At 41.8% G+C, this 22,271-nt stretch overlaps 5 protein-coding genes across 5 annotated transcripts; 1 reads left to right on the forward strand and 4 right to left on the reverse strand.

Annotated features, from left to right (window-relative positions):
- Positions 1 to 5,136: 5,136 nt before the first annotated feature.
- Positions 5,137 to 7,276, reverse strand: BCR41DRAFT_363975 (SCA7, zinc-binding domain-domain-containing protein). Its single transcript, XM_022025978.1, has 7 exons — positions 7,180 to 7,276; positions 6,937 to 7,014; positions 6,631 to 6,846; positions 6,347 to 6,526; positions 6,112 to 6,237; positions 5,721 to 6,020; positions 5,137 to 5,603 (listed from the first exon to the last, which is right to left on the reverse strand). Exons 1-7 carry the CDS (start codon positions 7,196 to 7,198, stop codon positions 5,335 to 5,337), a joined length of 1,188 nt encoding a protein of 395 aa, XP_021875820.1. The 5' UTR covers positions 7,199 to 7,276; the 3' UTR covers positions 5,137 to 5,334.
- A 1,910-nt stretch (positions 7,277 to 9,186) lies between these two features.
- BCR41DRAFT_363977 (Tim10/DDP family zinc finger-domain-containing protein) lies at positions 9,187 to 10,066 on the reverse strand. The gene is made up of 4 exons (XM_022025979.1): positions 9,953 to 10,066; positions 9,735 to 9,809; positions 9,517 to 9,585; positions 9,187 to 9,348 (listed from the first exon to the last, which is right to left on the reverse strand). Exons 1-4 carry the CDS (start codon positions 9,986 to 9,988, stop codon positions 9,238 to 9,240), a joined length of 291 nt encoding a protein of 96 aa, XP_021875821.1. The 5' UTR covers positions 9,989 to 10,066; the 3' UTR covers positions 9,187 to 9,237.
- A 139-nt stretch (positions 10,067 to 10,205) lies between these two features.
- BCR41DRAFT_363980 (nitrogen permease regulator 2-domain-containing protein) lies at positions 10,206 to 12,812 on the forward strand. Its single transcript, XM_022025980.1, has 5 exons — positions 10,206 to 11,371; positions 11,465 to 11,699; positions 11,795 to 11,925; positions 12,040 to 12,556; positions 12,652 to 12,812. Exons 1-5 carry the CDS (start codon positions 10,219 to 10,221, stop codon positions 12,764 to 12,766), a joined length of 2,151 nt encoding a protein of 716 aa, XP_021875822.1. The 5' UTR covers positions 10,206 to 10,218; the 3' UTR covers positions 12,767 to 12,812.
- Positions 12,813 to 12,959: 147 nt separating this feature from the next.
- On the reverse strand, positions 12,960 to 13,843 carry BCR41DRAFT_401769 (ribosomal protein S28e; the record flags this gene model as incomplete). Its single annotated transcript, XM_022029247.1, has 3 exons — positions 12,960 to 13,012; positions 13,389 to 13,548; positions 13,811 to 13,843. 3 exons carry the CDS (start codon positions 13,841 to 13,843, stop codon positions 12,960 to 12,962), a joined length of 246 nt encoding a protein of 81 aa, XP_021875823.1.
- Positions 13,844 to 16,610: 2,767 nt separating this feature from the next.
- Positions 16,611 to 22,254, reverse strand: BCR41DRAFT_329184 (mediator complex subunit 23-domain-containing protein). Its single transcript, XM_022021722.1, has 8 exons — positions 22,146 to 22,254; positions 21,930 to 21,967; positions 21,689 to 21,833; positions 21,123 to 21,569; positions 20,826 to 21,029; positions 19,710 to 20,704; positions 16,872 to 19,625; positions 16,611 to 16,766 (listed from the first exon to the last, which is right to left on the reverse strand). The coding sequence occupies exons 1-8, from the start codon at positions 22,203 to 22,205 to the stop codon at positions 16,655 to 16,657; spliced, it is 4,755 nt and encodes a 1,584-aa protein (XP_021875824.1). The 5' UTR covers positions 22,206 to 22,254; the 3' UTR covers positions 16,611 to 16,654.
- Between the last annotated feature and the right edge of the window lie 17 nt (positions 22,255 to 22,271).

The following is a 22,271-nucleotide window of genomic DNA, read 5'->3' on the forward strand; positions in this document are numbered from 1 at the left end:
AGATTAAATATATATAAAAAAATAGAACCTCATTCATTCGAGAACAGAGGTGTCGATTACAACGCACATTGGTGACACGTATGACAGCCCATTGGACTGCTTTGGTTCGAGGAGTAGGCGCAACAACTTTTGGTAATTGCAGTGAAGCCGATGAAGCCGTCATAGATGGAGAAAAGCCGATATCCTTAATGCTTCTTTTTGCAGTTCCTGCCACTCCATCAATGGCTTGTTGTTCAGCTTTTTTCCCGTAGAGCCCTTCATTGCATGCTTGATTAATGTGCTGTTGCCTGCCACGTAACTGTTGTTGCTGCGAACATCGTGGTGGCTGTGGTGATTTTAGTGGGTACATATGGCCACTATGTAGCTTCTGAGCACAAGAGTGATCGATAGCTCTCTCCCGACATCTGGTAGTTAAGCTACTAAGCGCTTCCGAACTATCCGCAGATACTACGTCTGAATTACTGCTTGAACGTTGCTGCATGTTTTCTTGTAGGGACCCTGATGCATAAATGCCACCACTTAAGGGCGCCTGGATGGGATATTGTTGATGGTAGTGATGGCCTAGGCGCTGGCTGTTTGACCCGATAATTCCCATTGGTTCGGGCAAAACGCCATATCCTGATTTAAGCGTTTGGTGGGGACTTTGAAGCTGTGGTTGTGGAATGCAGTCGCTAGAAGGACTGCCTTCATGCTGTTGGTGATCAATAAAAGTAGGGGTTGACTGAGCGGTAGGCCTTTTGGTCATTGTATTATGGCCTAAGGATGCGTGATGATATTGATTGCTATATTGAGGCTTGTCACCATAACCCCTAGCTTTGGCAACATTGCCCTCCCAAGAGCCTTGGAAGTAATCCTCAATTATATTATTGCCTAGCGGCTGTTGAGCTTTATGCCTTCTTGAAGCTAATTGAGGCCAAGACAAATGTCGCTGTTGCTTGCTTGAGTTACCATTGGAAGTCTTGTTCGTCGAAGAGCACCGATCCTTTTGGGCACCACCGCTCGTAGGAGTTAAGCCATAAGCGCGTAGGAGGCACGGTGGCGCAGCATATTGGGAAGGCTGCATGTATATTTGTGTTTCATATTGATGGCATGTGTTGCAGATACTATGATAGTGCAAACAGAGATAGCTTAGTAAATACCTTAAAAGCAGACTATTAATAACGTTATACCCCCCGCTTAATTGATTATACCTATGTCCACAGCTCCTTTTGGTAACATTAGCAGGTTGGAATCCACAAAACCCACAACCATATTTCAAATCCAATGCAGAGTCGTAGTATAAAGTGGTATTATCTTCTCCCTTAGGCTGACTTGCTATGAATTGCTGCGACGTAGATGTACTCTGTATTTGCGAACTAAAGTTATATATATCGCGCTTCCCTTGCACTACTGGGTCATAGCAATCCAACGGGTGGTATATAGAAGTCAAGTTGATAGTGTGTCTATTGCTAAGAGATCCAGGAGGAAATTCGTCTTTTGAACTTTTCAGGCTTGAAGAGGTAGGTATATTAGGGTACAATGATGCAATGCTACTTGGACTGACGGGCATCTGAGGAGCCTCATCTAATGCCAAACGTGCCAAGTTCTTCGGATTAAAGTCATGAATAGTAGTTTCGGAGTTACAGTATTGATTAAGCTGAACAATTTCTTCCTTTGAGCCAATACCACTATATGATGGCTCACTATGTTGTATTTTGCTCTGGCACGTCCAAGCACTATGACCGAATATGAACCCAGGCTGAAGCTCTTCAAATGTGCAGTCAATGTCGTCAGCCCTTTTATTAGGAAACGCCGGTAGTTGTATTATATTCGGGAGCACGCAGCTATCACAATGATGAGGATCTTGATGGTGGTGGTGATGGCTTCCGGAGGCCCCGACCAAAGAGTTAAATGCGCGCGCTGAGAAAAGTCTCTCGCCACTTGTGTCCCTTACTCCGCCCTTGGCAGAGCTAGTTGATGTCATGAAGGGACTATTGGCACAAGTTCGCCTCTGCTCCGTAATTCGCATGGTATATGGATTGGAAAAGTTGTTGACGAGCAAGCTTGTATCGACTGAACCAGAGTGCTTATGGGAGCTAGCGAAAGCCTATGGTAGCATTAAATGAGAAATATAAGTCATATTGTGGAGTGACTTTCTATATCCTAATAGCATGAGCACTGCAAGAGATCGTGTTGTGCAAGATAGTGAAGGTCAGAAGTCCAGTCCATGTAGTCACAAAGATAGGGGCTCTTCCAGATAGTTGCAGCTTGAGCATGTGGCGCTAAGACTAACAGGGGTGTACAAACTCATTCCCTTCCTCCCTCTCCTCCCGTCCCCCCTGAGAGAACTCACTGATCTATAGAAGCTATTAAAGATCCTGAGGATCAAAGATGTATTGAGGGTGATGAGCGAGGCAGGATTGGTGGTAAATGAAGGCTGAAATGTGAGCTTGTAAGGGACAGAAAAGACTTCTGAGGAAATACAAAAAAATATGCACACTGTTTGTTACGGTACACTGAAGCTTTTTTGTACCGCATTGTTTGTTGTTGAGTCTAATAAGGTTCAAGCTTAGGCTATGCCAATGCCTGCAGCGATGACATGTTGGCTCAGCAAGGGAAGGGAGAACTAAAACCAAATCGTTACCACCTTCCGAATAGCGGAAGGCGGCTCACATCAAACTATTCGTTCCACGTATAGAAGCATTGACAATTGGATGCCTTTCATTTTGCATACCTGGCCTGCAACGCTTCTACTGCCTGAGATCTGTGGCATGGAAGCTCTCCGACCAAATGTATCTACTGCACTTCTAATAGAGGTCAGGGAACTGTGCACTTGTTCTTGATCTGTACTGAAAGGCGTCCATGGCAATGGTGTGGAAATTAAGGATGGTGAGAAGCATATATTTTGGATAGGATCCTGAGCGGCCATGTTCGGCCAGCTGTAACAGCCCTCTCCGCCACTTTTACCAATGTTAGTTGGTAATGTTGCCTCACCTATAATAGCCGATGACTTTGCGACAAGTTTGGTTGGATGATATTGCTCGAATGAAGTTTGAGTCCAGGCTGAAGTATCAGCTCCGCAACAATGCTGGTCCATGCGCCGGGATGATGATGGCAATGGCGACGCAAAATGCTTTACTTTCTTATTCAACGGTACGAGCGGATGCTCTACTTCAAAGGAAGACTTGTCGATAGATAGTATGAACTGTGCACTTGCGGTTTCAATATCTGTATCGGTATAGTGATTGCAATGCTCTATCATAAGAGGCTATACGTACACACTATCGATTGAGGTGCGGCCGATGTTGTTCTTAGGTGTTGTTTAGTGAATAGTTTTCTGAATGAAGTACTTTGAGCAAGTAATGAGTGATCCAGCTCCCTTTTTTACGCCGCGACAGTGCCTGACAGTAATCTTATTTTGTAGTAAATATAGAAGCTGAAAACTCGGCTATATTTCGCTATCGACCGAGATTCTTTGTTCTACAATGCGCTCGTACTTGAAGAGCTGAAGAACGAAGGTACCAGGCCTTAACACAAATACCTTCGCCGACTGTTGAGAGGATATTGAATGCTGACAAGAAAAGCAATGAAAGGCCAAGTAAGAAGCTACTTTTACTTCAGCTGTACAAAGGTTATTCCAAACTGACACCGAAGACTGACAGATACGTGGAAGAGAGGAAATATATAAAAGAAACGAAGCTGAAAGACAGTGATGTGACTAGACTACAGCAAAAGAAGGGATGATATAAGGTGTTGACGGAAAGAAAGGATTAGAAGGGTTATTTCTTAAAAGACAATATACTCTTGGAGATCTATGAGAAAGATAAGATGAAAAGTTTATCTACCTACTGCCGGAAGCACAAGAGTTATTGAGAGGGGAGGTGTATGTAGTAAGACAACAGATGGATAAAAAAGAGGAAAAGAGAAGGAAGGGGAAGAAACGAAAGGATGGCGAAGGGAGGAGGAACAAGAGCAAGAGATGTAAATAGAGGGACGGAAAAGAAAAAAAGATCAAAGAGACAGAAAGGAAGCGCGGGTAAGTGGAGCAGATCAACCCTATTGAAATAAATAAACAAACTAGAAAAGAAAAAGGCTAGAGACAATGACAACCGCCGTGTGAATTTTTTTTTTTCTGTGGCCGATGCATTGCACGCCTTTGCATTGTTGATTGTTCGAGCACGGATTTTGTCCCGATGAAGCATGGTTGCCGTAACACAAATCACAAATAAAAGTCAATAAGCATCATTTGTTAGGAAGTTGTCAAGTACACGAACAAGAAGGTCTGACCCATTCGGAGATAGAAGCCCAGTACCAACATCATTGACGGCCAAATCCCGTGTCTACTAACATTTACCAACATTTACTAACATGAACACACAAGGGGCTCTTTTTTTGAATATGTAGAAAACAAAGCGTGGTCACCTACTCTGGACTTCGGGCTACTGGTGCCAGCAAAAAAAAAAAAAAAAAAAAAAAAAAGAAAAACGTCTCCTTCAGCTTTAAGTACTCTTTCGATCTCCTAGCTTCTTTTTTATACAACAATGATGTGCTGCGCACACAAATGTAGGAGTCACCACTCTTGTGGTACATTTCAGGCATAATCCTTCGCTGGTAATTCTGTTATTAAGCCTTCAGCTAAGGTGGCCGTAGACATTTTGTAGCAATATTAACATTCGGTTTTAGAACACATGAGATCTTTTGGACGCGTAAAATATACACTGTTGATTGGTTGAGTTTGTTGCACGATAGATTTAGCGATTACAATGTTATCATGCTTGAACAACAAAATGAAGGTCTAACAAAGCTTCATTTGAGGCCCGTTGTTTCTTTTGCTCTGCTCTAAGACATAAAAGGAGGACATCTAAGCACTATCAAAAACTTTAACGTTCGCTACGATGAATCATAAGATCACGCCTGGTTCATACTGGATGTACGCCAAAAGAGGTCGTATGGAGTTGAAGTAATCACATCCATTCAAGATCCCTTAATTTTTCATCCCTTTCTTCCTCTTTATCTCTTTACCTCTGGCCCTGCCCTTACTCTTCTGTTAGCACAATATGTGCCCCTCCTTTTTTTTTCCCCTTTAGGTAGAAAAAGTCCCACTAAAGTGGATGTCCTAATTGCACAGACGAGGGTTGTGTCATCATCTTTGGAAGCTCTCACTTTTTATTTTTATTTTATTTTATTTTTTTTGCTTTGAGATAGAGGTTGAATACAAATACAGCATAGTAATGGCTAAGTTTTACAGAGCAAGGATAGCAAGGATAATACTGGAAGCTGCAGCCGTTAGAAAAAGCCAAAGCTGCAAGCGTTGTAGAAAAAAAATATTAGGAGGCTGAATTAAACGCTCAGATATCAAATATGCATTGAGGATTGCTCATGTGTTGTTCCCCCAGGGAGAATAGGCCTACAAGGGCCTTTTAAAGCATCCATAAGTAAATCCCGGATCCTGTGGCAGTTGTTACGTCTACGTAAGTATGTCATAGGGCGTGCGGCCAAAGGCTGTGGTTCATAGCTCCTGACTGCATCTAAAAGCTCACCGTACTCCTCATCAGAATCAACATTAACATCCTCTTTCTCTGCCAGTGGCGCCTCTGAATCCCGATTAATTTTCTCGTCTTTGACTATTAAAATAGAATTTAAAAAGATATATCCAATTCAATTCAGCCCAGTCCAGTCCAGACTTCAATCTTAGTTCATCCAGTGGCAACAACTGCTGACCGAAGTAAGAAACAACGTACCAGGTACGGGTTTTTTCTGATACAGGCCAAGCAAAACATCGTATGGCCGGGAGCGACCCTCGACTGCTCGCTTTGATGACACTGAATGACTCTTGCAAGTCAGTGCACGTGCACAAGCAGGGCCACCAGGAATAACAATTACTCCACATTGTTTATCTAGATCCAAGGGGCCTTTGACACGGCCTGGAGGCTTGACCTTGGGTGGTTTAGCCACCTTTTGTTTCTTTTCATGTGGTTTTTTTTCTGGCGTGGGTGGGGGAGACATCTCAGAAATAGATACTGGTACTTCAGGTTCAGTAACTAACATAAAGGCAGATTAATGATCTGATGGTGTATTAAAACAGGAAGATAGTTTTAAATTCGTACCAAGATACTGGACTATAATCATTACCTTCCATAGCAGTAGATTCCTTTCGTTTTTTCGTCTTTTGAATCTCAGGTTTTTTTTCTGGAATATCTGTCCGAATCGCAGAAGATGTATCAGTGAGTGTTTCTGTCTGCTGTACCTTGCACTTTGCTGTATAATAAACAAAGAGCAGAAGTAAGTTTGGTTAGCTGTGTGTATACTGGTGATATGATAACATCAATTATGTCATTATAGCTACTTTTAAGAAAGAGAATCCTACCTCGATGCTCCTTGTATGCACTTGGAATCAGTGGTTTATCACAATTACTGCAGCTGACAACTACGATATCATCCTGCATGGGCATTCCGCCATATGTTTTCATTTCCTTGTACTCTAATCGAGAAGCTGTTGGCGTCTTCGATTTGGATTGTGAGATCTTTTCCGAGAGATTATGATATTCTATTTTGGACATTGAATAATATGAGAATCAGCGAACAATGACTACGATCTAGCATTAAAGCCTCATAGCTGCTCTGTTAAATGCAGCGATCAACTTGTAATACCTTCTGCATCAAGCTGTGATCTCAATCCTGTCCATGTGGTTGAAGTCTTCAAAATTTCATTGTTAATAGGTATAGAATTAGTAGAAGAAGATCCTCGTGGAAGTTTTTTCCATCGATCTTGATCCCGAAATACTGTGAGTGTTTGTGGGTCCACAAGCCCCGAGAGCGAGTTCACAGTATCAGTACCCAAAAGTGACTGGGCATTATTCAGAATCCCTGTTCAGTTTGATTAACGTTAGGATTACCAATAAATATTATTTTTCTCATAATGTTGCCACTAACTCATTCTACTGTTACAGGCTGTACCTGCTTCTGCAAGCTCAATCTCCCTCCGCTGGTCCATGAGCAGGCCTGTTTGACGGCCATTAAGGGCCTCCCAGCCGGCTAATGAAATATGGGAAAGCGAGATGGCGGAAAACATTAAAAAAAAAAAAAAAAAAAAAAGGACATTGTGTTACAGTTCAGTAGATAGCTGCTTTATTTTTTATTTTTCTGATTTCCATGGAACAATCTGTATGATATTGTATGATATTGAAATGTGCTTTTTACCAGGAGGGGTTCCAGTCATGATGAAACTGTAAATGTGTTAAAGAAGAGATGATGGGAGGCTACGAATCAATGATGTGGAGATGTCTACCTCCAACATCATAAATGTGACGTAGACAGCTTTTTTTTTAATCGCGTCGTGTGTGGTTCATGGAAATTTTTGCATTTATTGATATCCAAAAATCAACAGGTGGAGAACAACCACTTCATGCATGTGTCCCACCATTGGCACAGCTTGTGGTACTGAACTTGACTGGACTGAATATTGCTCTATTGGCATTCATTCTGCTTTCAGAGGCTGGAAGGAACGTCAACGTAAATTGTGGGTTTTTCAATATCAAAGCACAAAGAAACGCAGAAGACCCTGATCCCGATAGCTCCAGAGCCTTATTATGTGAGCCCAACAGGGGAAGCGTAATACATGTGAAATGAAAAATTGTGTTCTAGAGTTAGTGTTCTCATGGTCACTTCACGGTCGTGTCTGAAAAGGTCTTGAAGTACAAGAAACCGATGTTGATTATCTTAGACTTTGTGTCTCGCACCTCCGCATCCTGAGTGCTGCGTGTGGCCAAAAAAGAAGACCAATTACTGGGTCCGTGGCGGCGATGGCAGCATTAATAGGCTCATATTACATTACAATGACCAATCTTTTAAAACTATCGTATGCAATGCATTCTGCGCGAGGATACAGATTAAACAGATAATAGTCCATTGGTGGCTTAAAGCTCTGATTGGCTAGCAGCTGATAAACTGAAGGTTCTCGAATTAGGTGTCTTTTCAGGCGACCTTGCGAAAACTCAATCCGTTCGGATCGGTCGACCATCTGTCCGTCCGCTATCCAAGGAGAAATTAAAACATTGTAATCGGTAGCGGGAAGCTCATACATGTAGGATTCAACATTGTGTATCTGAAAGGATGAAATAGTTCGTTGCAAAGCCTTCGGCAAAAAGGCAATCAGATTTACATGAAAGGATCGGTTCAGAATCGAGCCATATTAGAGTGAATAATGAAAATGCATGAAAATATGAAAAAAGAGTTTATTTATTCATTGCACAACTTGTCTACAGATGGCTGTTGCCATGAAGCTCCAAGAAGTATTCGCTCGCCTTGTTGCCGATACATTCAGATAAACGCTCTTTTCATCTCTTTCGGCTACATCGCTGCATCAATGCGGTCGCTCTCCTTCGCAACCTTCCTACAGGACTCCTAAGATCTACATTTTTCTCTGCAGAACGCCCGAGATGACCTTCCAGACATTCAATCAAAGCTCATTGATCGGAAGCTGTATCGTCTCATCAATCCAGTCGTCAAATTGCACTTTGATACCCTAGCACTGTTCAAAAGACTACGACCCATAATTGGAAGGGCTATTTCATCCACGCGTATCACGAACTACGTAACTGCTCATCGTGCAAATATGGAAGCTAAAGAGAGTAATAGCATTGAGTGGTGAGGAGAAAGACTAGCATCTCTTTCAGAATGCATACATTTACATTTAAGAGCGAGACCTTGTGAGAAACCTTGATAACTTCAGGATATGATAACAGGGCTCTCTTCAAAGGTATTTGTTAATAACAACATCCTCATCTGGCCCCCTAACGAACAACCGAGCATAAGTTGTCCTTTCATCCTCAGCCCACCGAAGTACTCTTCTGCTAATAATACCAGCATCATCTCTGCAAGATGAGTGAATTGGCTCTTCAGCACTTTACGCTAAATCGCCCCATTTATATAACTTTCCTCTTGAGCTAGCCTCTCGGCCAACCATTACAAATTAGCTCTTTTTCAAGCGTTAGAAGGCGCTGGGAGGAGTAGCAAAGAAAGCAAGCTTCCTAGAATAATACACCACATTACCCGAAGAGAAGTATATGCTTTAGTTTAAAAAAAGTAATGGCTAAGTCAACTATAGAATCGAAGCCAATTCGTGTTTCCTGTTTTATTATAAGAAACGCCGTGTCTATGATTTATAGTATTTTAGAAGAACAAAACAGTAGGTAGAAAAAAAAAAAAAAAAAAAAAAAGACATATAAAAGGGACCTAACTATTGAGGATTTGTTTGATTTAGAGGCTTCCACCCATGTTCTGCGACTCACGCTGAACACGGTTAATGTAAGTGCGGGAAACAATGTTCCATGCCTCCATGTAGCGATCCATGCACTTGGAAAGGCAATCCTGTTGATTTTGCGTTGCAGATTGATGAAGGTGATAGCGAGAAGAAAAAAAAAAAAAAAAAAAAAAAGAGAGAGGGTAAAGATCAGATACCATAACTAAAGAAAAGTTAAACCTACATCATACTATAGCTATCATAAGAATGATAACTGTTTTTTTTCCTGCACTGACCTGTTCTCCGCCACTCAACTTGGTACTGGGTTTTGGCACGCACCTTGCGAAGCACTTCTCGTTGATTTTCTGCAAGTAACAAGTAGATGAATATTGAAATTGTTTAAGTAACCAATATGAATGTGCCCCCACATTTGCATTTCTTGCTTTGTTTTATCTCAGAATGATCAGGCCTTGCTTCCGTATGTGAATGAAAGAGTGTGAAGACAAATACATACATTGATCAACTCCTGGGCATTAGCAAGGGCAAGCTCGCTGCGAACCTGGTCCATAACCTGTTGCTTCTTGGCTTCCTGTTTCGTTAGAATCAAGCATAAGGATATATCAATGTTAGGCCTATATACATTTAAGATCCCCTCTACAAGTATATCTTTCCAGTTAATGCAAAATATTGAGATCTCCAGTCCAGCCCGATTCCTATAAACAAAGGACGCACCATTGAACCACCTCCATAGCTTCCGAAATCAGACATAGTTGATGTTATAAGAAGGAGCGAGTGAGTTAATGGGAAATGTAGAGGTGTATGGAGAAAGTTTACAACCGATCTTTGACTCCGCAAAAATGAAAACACCTTCAAGACTGCCATTATGACAAAAGGGAGATACTTGAACGTATGGGCTTATAAATCACGTGTATTCATTAGCCTTCGTTCCTTGAATATGGTTCTCGGTATAGTGAAGCCCTCGTCCTCGATCAGGAACTATGGGATTCCCTCGTCTACTGTCGATCTTTTACTGCACCTTTCACCCGGTTCAAGGGCCGAAGGTGCTTTACGAGGTACCTGAAGGCTCTATTCTCTCCAAGAGCTCACCTCTTGTTGACTTTGATTCCATTTCTGACTACCTGATCCCTAAAGTTGAACTTTGTGAAAAACTTGTCACCATTTCAACGCCAACATGCAAAGTGATGGGATACCCTGTCAATCTTGAACACAAAAAATTTCAACGCAATGCTTTGATGTTCAACTTGGCTTTTGTGTTTGACAGGGATGCAGAAACTTCGTCGTATGGACCCGTTGTACGGAAGATGGCAAGAGTCTTGAAAGCGTTAGAAAAGGAAAGCGAATTTTTAAGTCGACAAACGCGACTAGCGATGCTGGTCAGCGCACCTATAGGATCACTGACAAATGTTAGTTTGGCTTCAGCGTCTGCAACAACAACTCCGCTGGCAACGCCAACTAGTGCTGTAGTCACATTAGGATCAATGACGAACAACCATGCGGGAGCGGTAAAGTCTTCTTTTAGTGGTATGACTGGTTGTGAGAGTAATCAAGTGAATAGTGGAAGTAATGGGAGTACCAGCAGTGGATTAGAACCGATATCAGAATCAGCCTCAGCCGTCTCAGGCACCGATCCAAGCGTGACTCAACCGGCACAAACTCAACAAACCCTGGGACCACAAGGAGCACCAGTGACACCATCTTTACCTCCTTTGCCATCGTCGTCCAATATACATATGGCTCCTGAAGCATCATTGGCTTTAGTCTCGACCTCGCAAGCTCCTATCCCTACACCATTTGCAACAGTGCCAGTGGAAACACAGGATAGGGTCAATATTATGCCTACCACAATGACATCTTCTCCTCCATCTATGATCAATGACACAATCACATCCGTTTTGACTGCACCTCCATCTTCGATGCCTTTTCTCTCATCAAAATCCTCCTCCACCTCAGCTATCAGGACTCCGAACAATGGCTCAGTGCCATCTGGAGCCAATGGTCAAAAAGCTCTTACTCCCGTAGGCTTGGTAGCACTGACAAAACAGGAACAAGAGGACGGTAGTGGGATGCAGAACTTAATAGACCAGCTGATCGAGGACCTTAATAGCTACTGCGAATGCCAGATCCCGATCGGTAGGGTTGACATACTTTATAGATCCAAATAGTCCTGGGGCATGAAAGTTTAACTCGAATTGCTGATAACAATATTTCCTTGGGCATTATTAGATTCTGCAAATACTATCAATCTGAAGCTGTTTCCAACATATCCAAATCCTCCACCTGTGTATGACTACCAGGTTCCAATCTCGACTGTAAATTTAGAGGCGCTTACGGATGTGAGCTGGGACATGACAATGCAGCGGCTCACTGGATTTATTAACGGAGTCAGTTCTGTGAAGCGCATCGCTGAATATGCCGACGTCGAGACTGGTCTAGCAAGAATGTGCATGCAACACCTACTGTAAGCTTCAAAGTTGATAGAGAAAGGTTCCGAGCAATTCTTTTTTTTTTTTTTTTTTTTTTTTTTTCCTAAAACGATATGAATCCTACTGCTAGATATTATGGATGTATCATCATGGTAGATCTGTTCCAGTTCAAGAATATATATGCAGTTAAGATGGAGATGATGCGTTTGACCGAGGATGTTGCCTTACAAAACGAATGCGTGTCCTATGTTACATTACCAGGTAGGCGGCCCACTGAAGCAGATTGTTATTAAAAATAATCGAGATAGTTTCATGGTCTGGTAACTAAGTAAAAAAAGAAAAAAATGTCTACTTGTATTTCCGTTCAAATCCTAGACATGCACGCTCCATCCTTTGCAAAGCTTTTTTCTCTTTACTGTTCACTTCAATACGGAGTTGTCCTTCAAGACTGGATCGAACAGAACCAAATTGCAGACTACAATATCGATGTTCGACGGTTCATCTCGTTTGGAGTAATCAAAGGTTTTTTGTATAGGGTCCACAAATATCCTATTCTTGATTATCATGATCCAACCACCAATATACCTTTAATTACAAAACCAACTGAACAACACCCATCAGCAGGGACTCCTGTTGTTCGAGCAGCAACAGTTGTTGGTGCAAATACTAATGAACAAACGACCTCTACAGGGACCAATGGTTCAAATAGTTTGGCAAGCAGGCAAGGAACATCTATAGACCAACAAAAGAAGGACCCTGGGGACACACAAACTTCGACGGAACTCAATGGAAAGCATCACACTTCGACCTCAAACCAATCTCATATCAGCAACCATCATGCTAACGAGTCAGCCCCATTCAATTCTTTTGCGATACCCCCAGCGCTCAAACGGTAAACTTCCCGAAGCTACGATCTTCATATGAACTTTTTGCACTTTTACACTAATGATCTGTCCAAATTTGACTCTAAACTTTTTCTTGTTTTAGATTGCTAAATGGTGAACATCATTATGACGAGTTGTGCACGATGTTCGGATGCAGCGTGCGAGAAATGGATCAAATCCTAGCTATGGATAAGCATGTTAAATTCATTTATCGGTAGAAGCTGTTCCGCGCAATAAAGACGGTACACTAAAAAAAAAATGAAAACATAATAATAATCTTTCAATGATCTATACCCTTATTATAGTAATATATTGCCAAAGTTGAATTGTATTGTAAGTGGATCCTTTTTTTTTTATTGCCTTTCTCCTTAAATGATGGATAGAACAAAAGAAAAAGTAGAGTATCGCTCTTTAACGGAGACGACGGGCCTCACGCTCGGATTCCATAAGGCAGAGGATATCGCCTAAGGATCATACAAAATGAAAGAAAGCGTTAGGGATATTAGGTATGAAATAATATAAGATGAACAAAGTCCTGAAGATAAAAGACAGTTTCTTTTTAAGTATTCTACAATAATATTTAGCTTTAAAAGCACATGGATACAACGCCCTAAAGACACCTCCAGAAAAAAAAAAGGAAAGGCTGTCTAACTATCCTATTGGTAGTGCGTAACGGTGTTGCTCTTTGAATCGTCGGAAATAGATCGTGTATGCCAATTGTGCTGATCATCATGAAATCCTGAAACGAGAGGTATATATAGTTCAGATCGCTCCTAATACTGATCACAGTCCAAGGATCCTTGTATGGTTATGAAAAAAAAAATATGGAAAAAAACATACCCTCACGGACGGGTCCCTTAACGTTACGGATAACGTTGCGAATGGAAGCAGGGTTGGATGGGTCCTCTTGCAACTCGACCTTAACCTGGGTGACACCACCACGGGAGCCAGTACGGCCGAGGACCTTTGTAACTTTAGCGTGCTTGACGACGGCCTTATCCTGTAGAGCAAGAAAAAATAAAATAAAATAAAATAAAATAAAAAAAAATAAAAAAAAAAAATCGACGACATATTAGATGAATCGATTAGAACAGAAGTCTACAAAATCTTGGTCTTTTCTCCTTAAGCCCTGTCCTAATTGAGTGTATAATATTTAAAACACAGCCGGTGAAATGAGCGCATGCAGAATTCCTGATCTCTGTGGTCACAATCCAAAATAAAAATAGATTTGACATAGTTTCCTCCCCTCCATGAATGAATACATGGTGTAAATTGCTTTTATTGTCATTCAACATTGTTGAGTAATTACTGTGGTAAAGCGCCGCAAGTATCCAGTTCTTGATCTATTTTTCTTTCAGGCCATGTTGATTCTGATTTCTTTTTCTTTGAATCGTTGTATAATAGGTAAATTGGAGATGCTGGCAACGACTGAGCTAGCTGTAAAGATAATAATATTGTTGATCGATGGATGGTTGAACTATCTCTCTCGCTCTTCCTCTTTGCCTCTATCCTTGACATCCATGAGTGATGTGTATTGAGACCCCTTAATCAAGCAGTACCATTTTGAAAGAATTGATCAAAGAAAGAGGAAGAGCAAAGGCGACTGCTAAAGCCACTACTAAAATAATTTGGCTATCTCTACCCCTTAATGGAGTGCGTTCCACTTGTCCCAACTATGAAGAATTACCACTATTGTTCAAAGCATATAAAACTTATTTTTACTTTGAACTACAATCGGAATGAAACTGTTCTTTTTGTATATACATTGGATAATCGTGCTAAAAGATGAGGCTTCCTGATGACAATCGTAAGAATTCAACGATCCGAGGCATTACACATGAGCAACGATATCATTTATGTCTTAAAAAGCAAGAATGTCCAACCATGAAACAATCAGATCTCGCTGCATGGTTCAAAAGCAAATATCTCTTTTCTATCAGTCAACCAACGATCTCTTATTCTTTAAAACGAAGTTCAGAGATCCTGGCTAGTGGACTGACCCCCCCAGGGATCGATACTACACGTGTTCGGAAACGGCCTGTGAGACATCCCGAATTGGAATTTGCTTTATTTGAATGGGTTAAGAATCAGTATCTATTGCAGGAACAGCGAGGGAGAACTATGTGGCTCCAGGAACAAGGCAAACCAAGGCAAGCTTCTGGTGCCGATAATAATGATTATGAAGATGATAATGTCAGTGGACAAGCAACTGTGAAGGAGATTACAGGGCCAGTTTTGATACGCGAAGCTAGAAGGATCGCAAAGGAGATGGATATTCGCGATACTGTGTTTTGTGCTGGATGGCTTTCACGATTCAAGGCAAGGTTTCGAATCAAGCCATTTTCTTCACGTTCCACAGCAAGTTCAGTCATTGCAAAAAGACGGCGACAACGTGGCCAATCTAGCCAGCACCCACAAGAACCAATAATATCTAGACCTGCACAGATTTCCTCAGCCTCATCTATTTCACCCACTATGACCACAACTGCTAGAGCCGATATATCAGATCTGACGCCAGCTTCACCAAGGTCTATTTCATTATCTACTGCATCAACATGTGTTTCAAGTCCGGTAATCAATAGCGATTTGAGTATGAAAGGCGTTATAGACAAAGATAACGTTTCACTCATGGATGTCAGACCATCCATTGCGGTACCTGCAATCATTAATAACTCGCAGACACCACTACATGAATTTATGGATCATCATCACCAACAGCAGCAGCAGCAGCATCGGGCTTTCCAAAAACCACAATGTGACCCTTCTGGAGATAGTCAATATCAACTTGCGGCTCATCATCAGCGAATACGATCACCCTATCAGCATGGATCAAACCTCCTTCCTTCTTATCAAGGGCCCCACATATATCATGCCTCATTCCCCAACACCTTACATCAACAGTCAACAGCATCCACCATTCATTTAGAATATTTGCAAAATATACCCATCGCAAGGCATTCTACCCATCCAAGTTCATTCATACCATCTCCGCCTCCGCTAGAAGTACTACTCAACAGTAGCTCGCCCTCGTCCTCGTCCTCAGCCCTGAAGACGTCCCAGAACCTTCGTGAGGCACAACAACTTGTTCAACAATTGCGTCAATATGTGAGACTACACCTCTCAGATCCCGCAATAGCGCTTCAAGCTTTGACAGCATTAGATCGTGAACTGCAGATGAGTGAATCATCACGGATAAGAGAGTCTATCGTAATCGCTGAGATTGATGATGATGATGACATCAACAATGCACAATAATAACCATGACAGCTAACATCGGCCCTGTGAGGTTTTGATTCTGCATTATTCAATAACAAAAAAAATGAAAAGATGCAATTTGTTTTTAAAAGTTTCCCTCCTTTTTTTTACTGTGACATCAAAAAAAAAAAAAAAAAACGGACATATCTATTAAAAAGCCTAGCTTGTCGCAACATCAACATATTCCAAATGTTATGTCGTGGTTTATAACCTTACAACACCAACATTACTTCGTGTACAGATCAGGACCGAAAAATACAGATCCGACCCAATCTCGTCAAACTAGAAAACTGAAACCTTATGCTTGGCACTGTTGCTCGTGCCCTGGCGATTGAACGTGCTGAACAAGGATTTCAGAATGGAGATGACAAACCAAATCTAGGCTCTCAAGTCTTGTCAGCTGTGCCTATCGAGCGTAGATAATGCTTCCTATTTTATCTTTCACTAATACTGCAGAAGCAACGGCCCTGTATTTTATAATACTTGTCGTACTCTCTGATAGTGAAGGTTTGTGTAATGCGTCTTATTAGCCTTTATCTGTCTCTTCAGGTGTAAACTCTACCCAGATCTCTCAATGGCAATGACCACTTCTGATATCACAGCTAGGTCTGAGTGGTCAGTACTGTAAGTACAAGTCTCTAAAATGCTGCGGTCTACTCGCATCGCTATGTCGGTAACTCTCTCGTTTGTTTCAATAGACAGCCTTGCTGAAGACAATTAACAATTTCAATAACTTTATAACGCCTCTATCCGAAATACACATCAATAACTATGCCTCCATAACTTTTGTATTGTTTTGTTCGCATTATATTTTTTTCTTCCATGAGCTTTGGGTTTTCTATGCATCAATCCTATAAAATTCTACTCAAACGTGCCTGAAGCCAAGGATGCATCTTCTTCAGTGCAAGCGCCAATTCTGCATTCACTTCTGGATCCTTTGGTATATGCGCCCTTACGTGATATCTATACGTTTTACAAAGAAAAAGTGCATGCCATAATATCAGTATAATTATTTTAATAAAATAAAATAAAATAAATACGAATAATGATAATATAGCATGTTCTTACATGAAATCAATCACTTGTTCAAGAGTGGCAAGTCCAGGTCGTGCTGCAACCTTCATCGAATTAGTAACAGTCGCTATCAATTCTAACAAAACCACAAGGAAATGATTCGTTGATCCTTCGATCTGCACCTTCTCCACTCGATGCAAAAGTGGGCCAACCAACGCACAGATGAACAACAATTGCACATCTGTACAGATAGTTCGATTTGTTTCGTTTGCTCCTACTATATCCTCTCCCCCATCAGCAGGAGCAGCGGCCTTTCGAATCAACACATCTTTGTAGTTGGAAAGTGTCGATACCGTCGGGGGCTCCAAATCCGTTCCCTGTCTCCAGTTCTCAATACATTTCACTATCCGCACCAGTACATCCGCAGAAGAATAGTGGGCTACTGCATGGAAAAATGTCAAGAAAGAATTGGGCATGTTGGACTGGTAATTGTTGCGATTATTGGTATAGCTGCTAAAAATGGTTTTAAACAACATATTCTGTGTGGTCGTCCGCTTGAACCCTTTATTTGAAAAAGGTGGGGCTGCATTGTTTGTTGTCTCTGTCTCAGTTCTTCCAAGGTCTCCAGTGGCCATGTATCCTTCATATAGACTTCCCCCTATGCTCCATGCTTGAGGGGATTCCTTCGCAGAGACTGTAGATGCTTCCAGAAGCGTTTCGTCCAACCGTGTAAATGCATCCACTTCAAAAAAAAACAAATCCATGAATCCTGATGGTAAAGTTGAAAGTAATAATCCTGCAGCATGGATCACCCTTGCTTCTGGTATGGTTCTTGATGCCGGATTGTTGCCACTAGATTCTGTAGCTCCCCCCGTTGCTGCTGCTGGTACCAATGTCCCAGACGTTATCATGCTAGTTACATTGGCTGAGACACAACCGCGTTTCCCTACCACCAAATTAAGCAACTGCTCCATGAAATACTCTTTAGAGATTGGTGCTGCCAAAGTCTCAATGATGGCAATAAATAGACCCTGTGCAGCTGGGTTTGATATCTCGCGGTAATGACGCTCTGGCATGCCTGGGTCATTCTTATAGCCACATTCCTTCGGATCTATGCTGATGGCTAACTTGCGGCAAATTTCATGAACATAATGTTCATCAAACTGCTCTTCAGAACGGTTCACCTCTTGAATATAATCCATCAATACGGGCGACAACTCCACTTGCTTGAAGTCTAGCAACTTGATTAGGGCTTTGATCACACGAGGGTCCCGCATCGTTGGAGACTCGTAATAATAGAGCAAGGTGTCACGGACAAATCCCATAGGAGTACTGTGATAAAGGTATAAACAACCAAACTTTTCCAGAAAGGAAACAAGAGTATCGGTCATCTGATATTCGATAAACCTGCCGATGATTAAATCGAAAACATTGAGTAAGCGCAACAACACATTATTGTAGCTGACCAATAGCGGCAACTCTAGTGGTGGATTAATAGGATGAACGCCACTCCTAACTTCGTGGGCCTCAAAACCAAAATACTCTGGATACCGTGAGAGATAGCTTTGCAATTTATCATAATATGCATCCTCTTCCCATGGGCGAGGGCTAATCCCGATTGAAGTCCAGTGCACGATACGGTTCGACAACTCCGAAGAGTTGACTGTCATTTGGATCAATATTTTGAGCGCCAAATCTACAGACCGTGCTGGATGGCCAGTCATGAGCGCCAGTAGTGTATGTTCAATAGAAAGCAGTTGGTATTTCCAAACTAGCTCTTCGAAAACACGGACAACAAAATCGGTTGAGCCTGACGCATTTGGGTTTTTGGGATCCAGCTTCCATAGCGCATAATCAACCAATTGTTGTGTATAAGTTGACATGTGCGATGGTGGGAACTGAAGCATGACCGCACGAATATCATCCAACATGGACTCCGATATTTGTGGATTAATGACGATGATTTCCCAAAATACACACAAAAAGAATGGATGGTTTGCCATGTCAGAATAATGGCTCAGCAGATATGTGTTCGGCTCTGTACCCTTGGGAACCAAAAGAACATTGTGCACTGATGTTTCCTCAAGAAGTGTTGCAACCTGCTTCTCTGTAACAGCTCCAGGTATCTCTTTCCCGATTCCTGATAGCTCTTGCGTTTTGTAAAAGTCCCGAATAACATCAGGGAAAAAAGCTACAATCTCCTCTGACCACGCGATGGGATGCTTATGAAGGATTTGGAGAATATCTGTGACAATCCCAAGCGGCGTATCCCCTTGGCCCTTGAGCTTGATGATGCGCGCAATGGTCATGACTGCGCGCCGAGCTAGCGCCTCAGATTCCTCGAACCAATAAGGTTTCTCACGCCTATTGTCAGCAAGTGATCGTAGGAATTTGGGACTAGTTTGGATGCTTAGGATGCTATGATTACATGCTTCAACAAGGTTATGCAACGCTCGGTGCTTGGTTGAGGAAATCGCGAATTTCAAATAATGTAGTAGATTGGCACATATTGCTGTAAACTTGAGTGGTCGAATCATTCGGAAGTTGAGCAATTGAAGTACAGTGAACTGCCATCGAATAACCTCAGCAGGGACATCGTTAGTGGTCATGAGCAACCTATCATGGCGCCTGAGCTTGTCGAATAAAAGCTTTATGATAGGCTCAACAGATATCGGCGAGCTCGATAACAGCTTGTAAACAACATCCATAACATATGGCGACACGAAATTGATTTGAGCAGGGGGACCACCGTGGAATCGAGGCCCCTGATCTCCATCAAGCATGGTTTTGTAGATTAACCCCAACAACCTATGATAATGAAAGAAAACGATGTCAAGCCGAATACAGCAAAAGATCAGGCCTCCTAGGTTATACAAGGAACGTGTTAAATACCTGTGCTTAGTTTCGATATTAAGGAAATCCAGCAACTTGTAGTTTAACGTCCCTCCTTTCAAAAACATGCCTGATGTATCCAGCTCCCTGTTCTGATGATTGGGAACGAGATAAAGGAACAAGGTTCCGGCAACAATATTCAACCTAAGTTGAGACTCCATTGCGACCTTGACTATCTCTTGTATGGGGAGGTTGGAGAGGCATGTCGCGTCATGGACATTGTTTTTATACGTTGATATGAAATAGGATTGGACGTTATAGCAAATTTGAGAGTAGTATGGCCAAATTACTGCCAGCTTTGGATGGCGGAACTTCATCATAGACCGATCACGGATATAGCTCTGCTGGTGGCTGATGGCGCACTGCAGAGCGAGATCACGTAGATAGAAGCCATCCTTAGAATTAACCTGCTCTTCGTTATACAATGCGATTAAAAGTCTGAAAAGATGTTCGTCACCAGCATAATCTTGAGACAACAGTTTATCCTTGCCCCCAATTTTTTCGATGTGGATCAGTTGTAAGAGTAAGAAAATCAATGTATTGTCTTTCTCGATCTCAGGTGGTGTACGCTCAGTCCCCGTAATTAATCCATAAAAGTCTGCAATTAAGTCCTCATAAAGGATAGCATATCCTGTTGGATAAATAGAAGATATATGCGAAAGCTCTGAGCCCACAAAAGCATAGAGTTGATCCGATAGCTCGATCAACAGCTCCATGAAATCCAAGTTCTCAGGAATCACCATATCCGGATTTGTCCCGACAGGTATGGACATATCCACGGGCCGGTAATCATGAAAGCGACTGTGACGTTGGATAATGCGAACAACATCCCTGGTTTTGGCTACTAAAGACTCCCTTAGTACAGAAATATTTATGGGCGTTGGTTGTAATTGGCGAATCATCAAGGCAATTTCATCCATTGGAGCCCTCTGAAAGAAGAGGTCATTAAACAAGCTAACGTAGGTTTGGATTTGTCCATCTTGTATTCCGCTCGTCTAGTATGGATCAATGGACATAAATATTATAAAAAATAAAAATAAAAATAAAATATCAGCTAAGGCATCGCCAAATTGACTTTCGTTTAGCCTTATGTAAAAATTGTATATTATCACGTACATAATCCGATATGAATAACGAATGGGTCTGCCGCAGTGAGAGACTAGTGAACTCATGCTGTCGGCTGACTTGTGAGATCAGCGGCCACGCAGCATCTGGCGGCATAACCAAATGCGCTATGCCCTGCCGTCGCCTCTGGAGGTAATTAATAAAGCCTTCTAGAGTCCAATGGATAACAACACCAGCAGGAAATACTTGTGGAATCTAAGAGTTCCTTGTTAAATAGATCAGAAAACTTGAAATAAAAGCTGATGATGCCATGAACTATTAGATGCTGAATATTTCCCGCCGGCATACCTCTTTCATCAGATCATAGTAGGTTGCGTGCGCAGTTTTGGTGGCGCTTGGGGTTTCTAGAAACGCTCGAATAACATCCAAGCCTATTGAAGCACATTCACGCTGCTCCATATTGCAAGATAATGGCAACAGATTGAGCTTTTTCAAGATCGAGGTCATGGTTCCCACTGCTGTCTCTGTTGGTAAAGTCGCGCAGTCAGGTTGCTGGAGACATTGAAGAATTAGGGACATAGTCCCAATCCACTGCAGATGATTAGTGACATCCAAGTACTGTGTTAACTGTACAAAAGATCGACTTAGTAATATGGGTGATTTGATCCGGTCATAAATTGGCAGATTAGATTTTGGGTGAAATATGTTGTAAATTAAAGCGAGTAAAAGAGACGCTTTGGCAGGAAACTGCAATGAGCCGTGATAACTCGTGAACAGGAAGTTCAGAGGCTCGGCCTATTAAACAGTTGACCATCGTTGTTTAGTAGCTTGAAAGACTGCTTTATCGATTTATCGATCCAATGATTCACTATGCGCCACCAAAGATATCCGACATGTTCCAATTATTTCCTTACCACATTATCTAATGATTTGCAGGCTTTCAGGAACTCTGCTGCAAGAACCGTGATATATCGTGCGTTCTCTGGATCACCAAGGTACTTTGCCCATGAAACCGTGGGGCTAAGCATGCGCTTTTTTGGAGCAGGTGTTTGGAATATACTGTTGATGAAAAGAAACGGTGAGATCATATTGAAGTTAATGCGTTTTTTTACAGTTGAACGTATTCGTAGAGTGAATAAGATACCTAGTACTTACCAAAAGAAACTGTCTGAATCTCCTACAGGTATTGAAGACTATAGATACATGAATAATATCAATATCAATCGTGCATTGTTAACTAAAAGTTAATCTTTGCAATAATAGATTCAGCAAGCTTCTCTAATTGTCAAATTCTGCAATGGTTCCTGAGCACGTAGGTCATGACAATGTTTTTTTTTTTTTTTTTTTTTTTTGAGGAATTTAAAGCAGTACCTTGGCTTCAGACTCACTAAGGATGAGATCTAGTTGGGCTGAGAACGCCTGCAATGCCATTATTCTTGAAAATAGTCGATGATTTGTTAGATGGACGCGAATGACGAACCAAGCAAACATCCTTTC

This window comes from Lobosporangium transversale (genome assembly GCF_002105155.1).
Source record: "Lobosporangium transversale strain NRRL 3116 chromosome Unknown BCR41scaffold_68, whole genome shotgun sequence".
NCBI classification, from domain to species: domain Eukaryota; kingdom Fungi; phylum Mortierellomycota; class Mortierellomycetes; order Mortierellales; family Mortierellaceae; genus Lobosporangium; species Lobosporangium transversale.